A 14843-nucleotide genomic window follows, 5' to 3' on the forward strand; every position below is an offset into this window, starting at 1 on the left:
AGGAAGCAAATTTACTTGTTGTAACAAGCTAAGCAACTGATCATACTTTTCTTGAGATATACTGGAACTGGAAGGTGAAGCACTAGAACTTCCTGGTTGAGCCTCAACTTCATCATTGTTACTAGAGACATTCACTGAAGCATGTTGCTTGGGAAAATTGGGATATCCATGTTTCTGATAGCAATATTCCACAGTGTGATTGGTTTTACCACAAAAGCTGCATTGTCTGGGAGGTTTAGAGTAGTTGTAATGACCTCTACCTCTACCTCTACCTTGAGGTTGGCGTGACTCAGCAGCATTAGCAACAGAAAAAGGTTCAATGTTGGAAGAAACAAGAGATAGATTATTACTTTCTTCCTGAACAACAAGTGAATATACTCTGTTAATGGAAGGAAGAGGATCTAGCATGAGAATCTGCGTTTTAACCACATTGAATTGATCATTGAGTCCAGTTAAGAACTGCATGACTTGATCTTCAAGTCTAAACTGGCGTGCCTCCCTCATAGCTGCACAACGACATGGATGAGGGCAAGTGCAGTGAGGCATAGGCCTATGAGAGTTCAACTCTTCCCATAGAGTTTTCATTTCAGTGTAATATTCCAACACTGATCTAGAACCTTGTTTCAGATTGTTGATCTTAGAACGAAGTGAAGCAATTCGAATTTTATCAGCTTTTGAGAAACGTTCTTTAAGATCATTCCATGCATCAATGGCGTTTTCATGGAAAACTAGGGTTTGCGCAATTGGAGGCGAAACGGAATTGATAATCCATGATTGAACGAGATGATTACATCGTTCCCAAGCATAAAGATTCAAGTCGTCTTCATCTGGAATCTCCATTGATCCATCAACAATTTTCAATTTGTTTTTCGCGCCAAAAGCTCGAATCATGGAACGACTCCATGCGAGGTAGTTTGTTCCATCCAATGGAGGTGTAATCAAAACAGAGTTTGGACCTTCACTTGGATGAACATAGAAGACAGATTCTGTGTCTTGTTGAGCTTGACGAGGCATTGCAGAAAATTCAGAGAAGACAAAAATTCAGCAACACGAAGAAGGAGCAAGATGAATGCTGAAGAAAGAAGCAAAAACCACGAAGAATCTTCAAAAATTGATGAAGATCGAAGCAAAAATTGATGAAGATGAAACTGTAACTAACTTTTCCGCCATGGATGAACCAAAAAAAGCTCTAGATACCATATTATGAAAATAGAGAAATGGAAAAATAGCTTCATTCATCATGTGTTGAAATGAGAGTACATCAGCTATTTATAGGAATAGAACAAAATACAATTAGCCTAATTACAAACTAATCAAAGATTAAGGCTAAACATAATGGAAAGACTTGGAATGCAAGAAAGCTTGCTATTTAAGTAACAGCTGAACCAGTCTCTTTATTCTTTTGTTCTTCTTCCTCTAATATCAACCACACGCCTTGTCCACTCCTTAACCAAGTCCTATGATCCCTTACCCAACTATGTTATCAAGTCTTACCCACTTGACTCTGTATTCAGTGACGTAACTACTAACATCCTTGCGCAGCTTGAGTATCCTCCCAATGATGACCATTATGTTTCCTATGTTGGCTCATGCAATGGCATCATCTGTCTTGTCAAATATTATCAAGGTTTGCCTACCTTTCAATTGTGGAACCCTTCCATTAGAAAATTCAAGGAATTGCCCCTTCTTGAAAAGCCACAAAATCTTTGGCATCATCTGGGAATGTACGGTTTCGGCTATGATATGGATAATAAGAATTTCAAGGTTGTGGTTGTTTCACAGCTATGCGATAGTAGTGGTAATTGTGTTGAAAAAGACAAAGTGATGGTTCATACTTTGGGCACCAATGCTTGGGAAAGCATTTAGAAGTTCCCTTCTTATTGTGGTCCGCATCGAAGAGGAACATTTGTGAGTGGCACGATTAATTGGCTGGTTTACAAGGGAAGTCAACGTTGTATTGCTTCTTTTGATTTGGGGAATGAGTCTAGTCAAGAAGTTTCGCTTCCTAATTATGGAGAGGTATATTCATATCCTTCTGGATTGGGTGTGTTGAGGGATTGTTTGTGCATGATTATTGGTCATGATGTTTGGGTTATGAAGCAAAATGGAAATAAAGAGTCATGGACTAAATTATTCACTATAACTTATATTATGATCGATGTAGTATATATTTTTGAGGAAAACCAAGTGTTGCTGAAGTGTGCAGACAAATATGGTACACGAAAATGGATTCTTAACGATTCAATAAATGGTACTTTTGAGTGTACTCGGTTGGAAAATACCCTAGAAGTAGAAGTCTGTGTTGAAAGTTTGATATCACCTTGTTCTTTGTTCTAGAATATATATGTGGTGCTATGTCATGTAAACAAGAGATTTGACTGCAGTTTATATATTAATTTATGGTTACTATAAATTGTTTTGTACTGATAATGACTATTGGTTACTTCATGGATAATTGTTAATGAATGGTCATTTGAATTGCAGTTTGAGAAATTATTGTTATTTTCATTTATTTGTTTGATATAAGGATGTTCGTGATTTTTATCCACTTTATACGACTAATTGAATAAGGGTGGTAATAGTTAGAATGAATAGGGTTATGTTGGTTATTACAACTGAAATTGTTTCAGTATTTGTGACAAAAGAAATTTAGAATGTGAACATGTTGTATAAGGGTTATAATTTAAACTTCTAATTGTATATTTGTAGTTCTATTTTGTGAAACTTTAGAGCAAAGCTGTCCCTTTTCTAAAAAGAACACAGTTTCTACATGCGTGTGCCTATTATACAACAATAATGGTTGAGTGCAACTGAGCAAAAAAATCTGTTTTGATGCGTAATTTTCAAATAATGAATCTTTTGTTCTTTGACAGTAGAGAAGGTACTTTGTTCTTGTTTATTGTGAGATCCACAAATAGTGAATCGTTTGCAACATCAATACTTTTTGTGTTTGTTAAATTTCTGTGGCTGAAGCAGCAACAGAACAATGTTGCAGAAAAACTAAATGCTTGATTCTTATAAGATGCAAGTGTTATTATTGTTAAATTATTTGCAAGAAGAGTGGCTTTTGGTTTTATTTTCTTTTCAGAAATAACTCTAGAATATGTTGTATGGTATCACATGATTGCATGAGTGGAATGGTGCCTTTTGCGATTTTGGAATGGTGACAATTAAGTTATGCAAACACGAAATCTCGATTATTTTATATGACAGTCTATATTCCTTCCCATGTCATCATTTTATTAGTGTTATTAAGTAGTCGCTATAGCGTAGAGGAATTTGAACCTATCATTATTGCTCCACGATGCCTTATTTAGTAAAAAGTGTGGTAGTAGTGGCTATAGCCGCGCTATAACCTTGTAGACTAGCGTAATTTGAATAAATAAGCATACCATAATTTGAACTAACTACTAATTCTCATGATCTGTGATTGACAAAATCAATTTCATTTGATAAGAATGAATATCGAGAATGTCTTGTTAACATTCACCTCAATCTTTCTTATAGTAAACCTACATAGTTTGAAGGGACTACATTGCTTTCCCATTTTGGAATAATATTGATTGACATACTCACTTGGATACTGCCTTTAAATCTCTTGAATGAAGGGTGTTAATAATTTCAATGAATATGGTTGTGTTGGTTTTTCCGACCCCAATTAGTGGGACAAAACTCAATTGTTGTTCCTGTTGTTGTATGGTTATATTGGTTATTAAAATTGACATTGTTTCAATATTTCTGTATTTGTGACAAAAGAACTTTACGATATGAACAAGTTGGATGAGGGTTATATGGCTTATTATAATGAAGGGTGTAATTTAGGATACAAAAGAAATTGTTTCCTTTTGCTATTTTAAATAGATAAACAAATTGATAAATCTTTGGGTCATCCAATAAAACATTAGAACCATGGTACTGTTTTATTTTCTTTGATGTCATATTGCATCCAATAAAATGAGTTGCACACCCATTTTGGAACATCGATTGATTGTGATACTCAATTGGTTATAAATGTCATGTGCGTCATATAAAAATGTCATATCATTCTTTGATGCACACCTCTCATCTCCATCTTTGTTTTTCCATTTCTCATTTCTTCAACTTTTTCCGTATTGTTAAATGGTGGCCGTGGCATGGCGAATTTTTGGACAACCACCATAGGCAATTTGGGAAGGAAAACTTACCATGGTGGCGGCGCCATAGGCCGCAATAAATGGTAAATATGGCGGATCTTTGACCTTCCGCTATCAACAACATATAACTTTTTTGAATTTGTACACTAATACAATGGCATTTTATATAACTAAAATGATTGGCGCTTCATTTTTAAATACATGTTTCATTATTTAAATTATGTCGTTTACTAATTTCCTGTATGTCCTATCATTTTATCCATGAGTCCATGTCATATTGCATCCATGCCCCATGTTGTATAAAGTACTTTTGAGATTACTATAGTCTGAAATATGTCCCTCTATTTGTTCTTTATGTTCCCTTCCTGCCTCTGTTGATATTTTTAATGTCAAAATAACTCCACTGAAGTTAAAAAGTATCGGTTGATACGAGGTTTATTTTTTTAAGAATCCAAACTAGCCTGCTGAAATTGATACGAGGATAATCGAACCGCACATCTTAAAAAGCCAATACCAATAGACCAATCCAAATGGACTGAAACACAGTTCCCTTGCACTTGTTTCTATTATGCAAGAGTCATGATGATTTAAATCCACAAAGAGAAACTAATCCACCAGTACCTTGAACTCAACAAAACTAATATATAGATAGATCCCGTGTTTTTTTTAATGTTTCTTAGCCGGTCCTAGTTTTTTAATTTGAGGTGGTTTTCTTTAATTTTTTATGTAATTAAAATATAATACTATATATAGTCCATTTCTCTAAAATATCATGTTATATATTAAAACGGAGCGTAATATTTTTTTTTTGTTTTTGGAAAAGCTAAAATGTAATTAAAATAAACAATTATTATTCTATTATAAGGTAAGCATGAAATCATAACCAAGAAAAGTCATAAAATGGTAACACAAAACATATACTATTATTTTTTTAAAACACTCAGTATCCGATTCATGAACCGACTAATTCGAAGGGACCAATCCCACCGTCCACTTAACGGGGTCCCATTTAAAGTGTGTATGAACTTAGCAAACCAAAATTGGCCCCAGGGGAATCACACCTGAAACTTTGAGAGGAGCACATCCCAAGATCCCAAACCAAAAACAAATACTATTATTGATCTATTGAGTCCTTAATCTATTTAATTACGGATCATATTTTTTGTTTAAATATATTTGTATAAAATATGCTTGGATATTTAAATCTACAATTATTTTTTGTGTTTTTTGTGTCAACCCTCTGGTTCACAGAAGAAAGGGGCCCTAATAATCTTGAGAGTTTGATCAAAAGGTAACTAAAGTCTTACGCAAAATATTTCACCCAGAATCAAATTCAGGTTATCCTGAATAATTTATTATTTGGTGGAGCTCATTAACAATTTATTATTATTATTTATTTATTTAAAAAAAATCATTTGACCTTAATTGTTTTCTTAAGTTTGTTGAAACATTAATCCCTCTAAGGTTAGCCTTTTTTTTTTGAAAATTATACCCTAAACCCCTACATTTATACCCTTACCCCAACATTTGATATGAACTACCTATTTTACCCTTATATATAAACTTAAAAATCCCATTTTTTTCATTTGTCTCACAATTTTTTTCCAAGTCTTTTCGGTTTACACTAGAAAAAACGAGAGTAAAGTATTTGCATAAACAAACCAAAAAACAACTTATGAGCTTTCATGTGTGCCTTCTATACCGGAAAACGCATAGCAACCGTTTCCAAATCTGATTGAAATCCAAAAACTCATATTTTAGGTGTTTTGGTTCAGCTCCTACGATTATTATTGATTGCAGTTCAGATCTGGTTACCGGAAAATGCATAGCAATGATTCCGATATCAGACCTGGTTTATTGAAAAACGGATAGGATGATTACAATTCACAATATGCACCAGAAAATTAGATTTATGTTCCAGATCTCCTTTCTGGTTTACCGGAAATAATATTGAAAATCTTACTTTTTGTAGGATCTCAATCTCAATACTAATCAATTTGTTGGTTTAATTCGACAATCCTTATCAGAAAGGAACCTTAAGTTACTTGTTTTGAACTATTTGTTAATTTGAGATTATTTATTCAACTTAGTCCTTGTTTTGTCCCATGGTTGAATGATGTAATCAATTATAAAATCCAAAAATAAAGTATGAATTTTAATGACTTTTGATGGTGTTCGAAGAAGAGGATAATTAGTTGTGTTTGCCTATTTTGTTTTCTTGTGCTGCTTGTGCGTTTTCGGAGGCACCATAGTTGTTTTTCTGTAAATTCTCTTGTGGTAGCATGATTTTCCCTTGTTATTGTGGCCTGGGCAGAGGTAGTGTTAGTCTTGTTATTAAAAAATAACTAAAATACATATTTTGTCGAAAGAACTTTCCAAAAGTAAATTTAATGCCCCAAAAAATAGTAATAATATATAGTTTTGGTTTGAAACTTTCGGAAATGTATTATGTGGTTTTCCGAAAAGTACACCGGAAATGTTTTTATGAGTTTCCTCAGAAATACATATATGAAATGCTATGTGGGGTGAACGGGAAAATATTGGAAGCGAGAGTGAAATATTAAAAGGGGTAAATCTGGAATTTTTTGTGAATTGTAGGGGTAAAGGCACAAATGCATGGGTACAGGGTATAATTTCCTTTTTTTTTTTTGGATAGACTCAAATTAGACCTTGCAGCCCAACTTACTAATTCCAACCCAAAACTGTATCCAAAGGCGTAAGGAAGGAGAAAAAAAAAATCGATAGTATATACCAGAAAAAGGAAGTAGAAGAAAGAACCACACGCTCTTTAGGTTAAAATACAAAGTACTCTTTTGCTTCTTTCTCATCAATCGCTTGCTTGTTAGGGTTACAGAGGTCATATGGCGCTCAGTTGCAAGGGTGGCGATGAGAGAACTAAAGCTGTTTATTCTCCTATCGGAACCCTAACATCATCACCGTCACTTTATGCCCTGCCGCTGCCAACTCTTCCTTTTGAACTCATTGAGGAAATTTTAAGCAGACTACCTGTGAAGCTCCTTCTTCAACTCCGATGCTCTTGCAAGTCATGGAATTATTTAATCTCTGATCCCAAATTTGCAAAAAAGCACCTTAGCCTGTCAACCACGCACAACCTTCACTGCATCAGCACCTCTAATAAATACATCAAGTCTTACCCACTAGACTCCATCTTCACGACCATCACCACCAACATCGCTCAATCCTATTTGCCTTTCAGCCATTCTGCTTACTTCGTTGGCTCGTGTAATGGCATCCTCTGTCTTGCTGATGATTATTCAAACTCCATTATTGTTCGATTGTGGAATCCTTCGATTAGAAAAGATAAGGAATTGCCCCCTCTTCAAGAGCCAAAAAAACAAAGGCACGTTATGAAGATGTATGGATTCGGATATGATCCTGTTGGTGATAATTACAAGGTTGTGGTCGTTTTACTTTTAATTGTTGACTATAATAGTAGTAATTTTGGTGACAAATATAAAGTGAAGGTTCATACTTTGGGTACTAGTTCTTGGGAAAACATTTTGAATTTCCCTTTGGTTTTCCCTCTTAAAAAATCGGGACAATTTGTGAGTGGCACCATTAATTGGTTGGCAATTGAAGATGAAAGGAAAATTAAATTTTTTGTTGTTTCTCTTGATTTGGGGAGTGAGTCTTATCAAAAGTTTTTGCTGCCTGATTATGGTGAGGTAGATGCATATATTCCGCACTTGACTGTTTTGAGAGATTGCTTGTGCATGGTTTCTCGTGATGATGTTTGGGTAATGAAAGAGTACGGAAATAAAGAATCTTGGACTAAATTGTTCACTATTCCTTACCTGCGATATCCTTATAGACCATCTTATGGCGTTTTCAATGCAGTATATATTTTTGAGGATTATCTAGTTCTGCTAGAGTCTAAAATCTTTGGGAAAGGGAAATTTATTTTTTACAATTGTAGAAATGACACTTCAAAGCTTATTGAGTCTGAAGTAACCCCAAAAGTCTGCATTGAAAGTTTAATATCACCTTGTCCGTAATGTTAAGCAGTAGATGTGGTTCTATGTGACTTGAGAATAAGATTTAACTAGAACCCATATGTTAATTTATGTCGATGATATTCATTTTGTATTTGTTCTGATTATTGGTTACTTCATGAATCATTGTTAATCAATGGCTCTCTGAATTTGCAACTTGAGAAATTGAAGCTCTATTTATATATTTCTTTGTTGGAGGTTTTTGTTCTTTCATCATGAATTTTATTTTATATAGGTTCACAATAATGCATACCTTTAGATTTTTTGAGGTTAGATTTTCTAACATTAGAAATAGGACATGGATGTTATGACAGGTCATTAAGTTGTTTCTTGAGATGTCTGCTTTGAGCTACAAGAATTTGATAATGTTTGCTTCAAGTCTTTAACAATACATTATGAAGTGAACAATTCAAATGTTATCATGCCCTTTCTTCTTTGTGGAGGATAAAAGTGCAAACTAATCACTCAAAGTTCATGTAAGACAGGTATATTCTTGTGAATGCGTTAGTTTCGAAACATTTTCTGCATAAATTTTGCAATCCTTGATGATAAGAAAATGTTTTGAACCTTTACATGGTATGTTAGAAAGGTTTTAAATATTGAAGTGTTAATATTGGTTTCAAGATTTCCATGTTATTGTTAAATATTGATTTACCTATGTATTTAAGATATTTCCTATAGTAAATAGAACTTTTGTAGTAAAGAAACTCCAAATAGTTAGGAAATTTCAAGTAGTTGTGCTATTCAGTTTAATAGTTTATGCTAAAATCCATATAGGCAAGAAAATGGAAATAGCCGAGCTATATTTCAATGTCGAAGCATGATTCAAAATTCGTTACTTTGTTAACCAACCATGTGTTGCTATATAGTGATTAGAGGAGGAAAGGGGACAGTGTTGTTTGGGGATATTCTCATGGTGAAATTTGACAGCTACTTAGATATTGCTGAGATCATTTTCACCAATTCCGACAAATTTTACTGATACACTAGTTTTCCACTACCTAATGGATCTTTTTCGTATAATATTTTGATTCTCTCCTTGATCTTGTTCAAAAGAAATGTTATTTGCTTCAGGTCCTCTTCATAACTTCTCCATGAAGTTAATATAGTAAGCTTTCATCCATTTTCATGCTCGGAAGAAATATATCTGTGGAATTAGAGAAACTCTTCCAAAGAATCTTCATTCTTCCTTGTCCTTAGTTTTTGTCATTTATAATAAGGTTTCCGTTGTCAATAGCTGTATTGTCCTATGTTTTTGTCATTTATAATAAGGATTTTCTACTGCTATCCAAAACCATGAGATTTCCATTTTCTGCAAAGTACCACCAGAATGTGAAAGTGGATTGTCTTTGTTAGCATATCTAAAGTCACTACGAGAGCTTCCATTAGGAGTGAAAATCGAAGTTATAAATTTTCTCCTTCTGAAATGGAAGTATTACTTTCCGTCCTCTTAACAAGTTGTTAATGGTTGTGGTATCTCTAAATCAATGCTTAAAAGAAATATAATATCCAAATTGAAAACTTAAATGTTACAACAATTTCATCCAATTTCCATCGAAAAAACTTCCAAGGAATTATAATTTTAGAAACATAGTAGAAAATTTTAGTGGTGGGCTTGTGGCACTTAAGTCTATAATTGTTTACCATTGGTCATTGGATGCATATCTGACAAACCTTAAACACATCCCATCTTGTATGACTTTATCTGAAGCCTCCAGCTCAAACAGTTTCTCCTTTGTGATACGCTATTTAGTATAAAGTCCTGTCAAATAGCGGTGTTATAACATTGCAGCGTTGACAAGAGCTTGGTACAAAATTTCATGTGTATTTTTTGGGGTGTAGGTTATTTCACTTGGTAGCTGTGCGCTATAAGATTCACGTGTTTTCTTTGTTAAATTTCTGTCAAGAAGAGTGGCTTTTGGTTTGGAAGTAAAATTATTTCAGGTTGTTTGAAATATATATTACGTGAAAAGATGGGTTAGAATGGTGCATGTTGTTGAGTTGGAATGGTGCTTGAAATATAAGATTCATGTCCTGTTTATTTTAATTGCTTAGTTTTATTTTCCTTTTTCTTTGTTATAGCTTTTTTCCTTTGAGGTTACTACATGTGGAATATGAAACTGTTGTGATTAAGATAGCTTTTTTCCTTTGGAGTGTTTAATAGTACACTACCCTTGTTAGAAAACTCGCACGTTGCCTTTTACTTTGCTCCAATCAGCCCATGATTCTCCATTTTCTCGATTAGTAAGAACCACAAAGCAAAATAGTTATCTCACTCCTTAGCATAGACACTACCTGGATGATTCTTCATCCTCATGTGGTTTTCAAATAGCTCTTCCATAAACAACACTTAATGATTTAAAATAGAGTGAAATGTTTTTTTTTTCTTTTTGTAGCTATGCATGCTGGTCAAAAGCGCTATGCTAAGACACCAACATAATTACCTCACTGTCAATCATGAGAATGTGTAGCTGTATATTTAAGGGTTGCCTGCCAATTCTGGATCATTGATTATTTATGATACTCATTTGGTTATCAAATGTCAAGTGTGTCATATAGAAATGGCTAGCTGTACTTTTTAGGGTCGTTCTTACTCGTTACCAACGCTATTAGCTGAATAACAAAGTAACTCTTGAATCCTTCCGAATGAATTTATGCAACAGGATGCACTATTGTCCATAGCAGCTACCAGCTACTATTATATAGATTTTAGTGTTGTGGTCTGATTGTTTTAATACTCCTTGAATTATCCTATCAGAAATCACTTTTCTCACTTGCCTTTTCTCTTTATTAAGATCAAATCTCATACATCCGAGAAAATGAGACAGCTTGATTGAGCTAGTCATCAAGAACTGCAGGCTGGTATAGACAGTTTCATTGTATGGAATGTCAAAAATGTTTTCCTGGAGACAGATAATCATCATGTTGCCAGTGTTGCAAGCAACATGACTGAAACAGTCCTGGCAGGTGAGTCTAAGGTTCTTGGTTCTGTTTCTAATCACAATACCAAAGTTCCTGAAACAGTCCTTTGCAGGCGAGTGTGTCTGCTTACTTGTTGCATGTCATTAGTATAATTCGTATTATGCCGACTGTCAAATCTTCAATTATCTGCAAGCGTTAAGACTTAAGGCATCATTTTTCTAATCTTCCAGTTTTCGTATCTTCCATTTTTCTAAATTATAGTAAAGTAGCTTTGAAATTTTCATGAATCATTTCCTATAGCTGGATACAGTATCGACCACAGCAGCTACAAGCTACAAAATTTGTGATTTTTAATACACTGAAACCCACAAAGTAAAGGGTAGCGATTGCTTGTTTTGGTTAAAATGAGATCCATGCAAGTGCTAGACATGATTTTAATCATGGGAGATTTGAATGATTGGATTGAGTTAAATATATGACAGCAAATGTGATTGATTGATGGAGTTGAATGTTGATTCTCTAATGGTTGTCAATGGGAAGATCTTTGGTTGAAAAGATTCCCCGTATGATAGATTTGGAGTGGGAAGTTGTTGTTAAGCACTCATATCGTGAAGAAAACCGGCGTTTCGATGCTTTAGAGAACTATGGGTGCTTTTTGTCAGGTGATAATGGTTTCTTTGATTCTTGTCTGTCGCAATTTGGCCCCTTGCTCATAGCTGATGTAATGGGATTATCTATCTCTCGTTTAATTTCCATGCAGTTTTTTTTTTTTTCGGGCGAAAACCCTCTCAATCATAAAAAAAATCTACCGTTTAAATTTTTTCAAAACAATTTTACAATTTAGCTTCTTACCAACACTTAAATTTAACTAAACACTTCTAAATCAACACCCAAAAGTAGGAGTGAGAATATCGATTGACCGACACAAGTCTACGGCCTAGTCCAAGTCAGGTTTAAGTTAGGCCAGATTTCTTTTTGAAATAGAGAACATTTAGGTTCTTAGAAACATATTTAATTAAAAAGTTCGAGACTACTAGCCATTTAAAAGACTTTTAGGACTACCACATCAAATTTTAGTATTGAGTTCCCTTAAGGACGAATGTTTGAAAGAACTTGCTTTCAATTTTTTTATAAAACAATTATCCTCCTGATTGACCCTTTTTGGGCCCCTTTTTTAGAAACTGAAGGGTTAACACAAAAAAAAGATATGAATAATTTTATTTATTACTATTATTATTTCATTAGGTTTTCTCCAATGAATTAAATTATAAATTTTCTAACCTTTTTTTTTTTAATTTAAGTTTATTAAGGTATGTTAATTTTTTCGCATATTTAACTCTATTATCATAACCTATGATTAGAATATAATATAATATATATGGTCAAATTCTCTAAAATGTCATGTTAAATATTAAAACAAATCTAATATTATTGATTTGTTGACACGTTAGTCTTTTTTTTTAGAGGGATGATTTATTTAATTATTTAATGATAATATTTGATTGATATCCTCGAAAAAAAAGATAATATTTGTTTGAATATTTTTTTTTGATAGAAATATATAGAATATAGAGGAGAACACCTGTCTCAAAAGTTTACAACAATCACAACCAAAACAAGACTCGTTAGGGGACTAAGCCATCAACTATGATAACTAGAAGCAAAGGGAACATAGTTTGCTTTTAGCCACAAAAAAGAAAGCGACTTAATCTTGTCCAATAGCTGAAGACTAGAACATTATGTATTTGAAAATCATGTTATTTCTTTCTTTTTAAATTTCCAAGCACAAGAGAACCAAATTAAATGCATAAAGGAGCGTCGTGCTTTAGGACCAGCTGCTAAGTTTTCAAATTGAACAAATCGATCTAATATGTCAGTCGGGGCAGCTACAGAAATACCAAACCAATTACGAACCAGCTGCCAAAGGGAACCAAAATAACTGCAATCTAAGAACAAATAAGAAGTCATTTTCGGGTTGCCACAACCACCAGCACACAATCCAGAATCATTATGAATAATACCTCGAGCAATTAAATTTTCTTTAGTTGCCAATCTATTTCGAAAGAGTCGCCACATAAACATCAAAACCTTCAAAGGAACATGTTTATGCCATAAAAGATTTGGGTCCATAATAACATCAGCAGAGACATGACTAGTAAGAAGACTGTACACACTACGAACTGTGTAACCATCAGCTGGATCCAATTGTCATAGCCACTGATCCTCTTTGTCACCCTGCAAAGACACATTTTAAAGTAACTAATTAAAATTCTTAGCACAAATTAAGCTTTTAAACAAACTAATAGGTTAGGCCAAAACCTTTTTTAAAATGAAAGGCCAAACTTGAAATAAAGCTTTTGATAAACTAATAAACCATGCTTATAGTAGGAGCAAGAATATGTTAAACTAATAAACCATGCTAGGTTATTCTACAATTTTCCTTCAAAAAAAGGTTATTCTACAATTTAAAATTTTACAAACACTTAAATTTGACTGAAACACTTCGAAATCAATACGCAAAAGTAGGAGCAAGAATATGTTAAATTGATCGACATGAGTCTATGTTCTAGCCTGCGTACGGTTAACATACTTATTTTTAGATACACAAGACATGGTTTTTTTTTTGTTACATGAGGAAAAAAAAGTCAAAAATGAAGAAAGAAAGCTGAAAATAAAGACTAGACATGACAACAAAACCCGCCCCCGTCCTAAATTTAACGGGAAAAAGATGATTTAACTGGGTGCAGGTGCGGGTGTAGGGGGAAATTTGAATTTTTAGTACTGGAGCGGGGATGCTTACACCCGCCCCGCCTCGCACCCGTTTTTTGAAATTTACTTTATTAAACTTTATAATCTTATTTCCATAAGCACCAACCAATTTTAATATATTATTACTCTTTAGAAACATATTTATTATAATTATTTTTCTCTTTTGAAAAAAGTTTAATAGATATTTAATTATTAATATAATTATTGTTTTTTGTTGTTATGAAAAAAATGAAAAAATATGCATTTTCAAATATTTTATAAAAAATAGAGTTTTCGCGGACGGGGGTAGGGGCGGGGCCGGGAAACCCATCCCCATTGTAGACGGGGTTGGGTGTTCAATTTTTACCCCCGATATGGTTTGGGGACGGGGACGGGGATGCTCAAACCCACCCCCGATCCGCCCCATTGCCATGTCTAATAAAGACTAAGCACGAGAGTTGGTTTTCTAAGAAGCATATTTACCAAAATCTATTAAGTAAATAAAATAAAATAAAATAAGTAAAACATATTAAAAAAAATTATCTTACATTCTCATTCCCTCTAATGTTAAAATCTACGCTTTACTCCCTTAATATTTTTTTATATTTTTTTTAATAGTATAACAATGAAAATTTAACGCACACATAACGATGAAAAAAAGTGCAGATCCATTTTATTATAATCAAAATTTGAATCATATTTTTCTCTACGTTTGATATACAATATCATTAACATATAGTTTCAAAATTATTATAAACAATGAGTTATGGGAGGGAGTTTAATTTACTTTAAATATTAAATTGAAATTTAATTTTATTCATCCATTGACTCATTAGTTTATTTAATTATCGATATTATTTATTTAACAATCTTGTATCCAAAGTGGCATAGGTTCAAATACGATGCTATAAAAAATCCATAGCCACAAAAAGGAAATTAAAGCAAAGAACCATTACGCATATAACTCCCCTCTTTTGCTTCTTTCTCATCAATCGCCATCTGTGCTATTTACGGATACATAGATCAT

The 14843-nt window shown here is 33.4% G+C and overlaps 1 protein-coding gene across 1 annotated transcript; it reads left to right on the top strand.

Annotated features, from left to right (window-relative positions):
• The first annotated feature begins 6994 nt into the window (after positions 1-6994).
• Positions 6995-8330, top strand: LOC146935108 (F-box/kelch-repeat protein At3g23880-like). The gene has a single exon (XM_085757593.1). The coding sequence runs from the start codon at positions 6995-6997 to the stop codon at positions 8147-8149; it is 1155 nt and encodes a 384-aa protein (XP_085613719.1). The 3' UTR covers positions 8150-8330.
• The last annotated feature ends 6513 nt before the right edge of the window (positions 8331-14843 follow it).

This window comes from Medicago sativa, chromosome 3 (genome assembly GCF_051527215.1).
Source record: "Medicago sativa cultivar Bolivia chromosome 3, Bolivia_mono, whole genome shotgun sequence".
In the NCBI taxonomy this organism is placed as follows: Eukaryota; Viridiplantae; Streptophyta; class Magnoliopsida; order Fabales; family Fabaceae; genus Medicago; species Medicago sativa.

Coding starts and splice junctions, on each gene's coding strand:
- LOC146935108 (XM_085757593.1), top strand. CDS start 6,995: ATGGCGCTCAGTTGCAAGGGTGGCGATGAGAGAACTAAAGCTGTTTAT.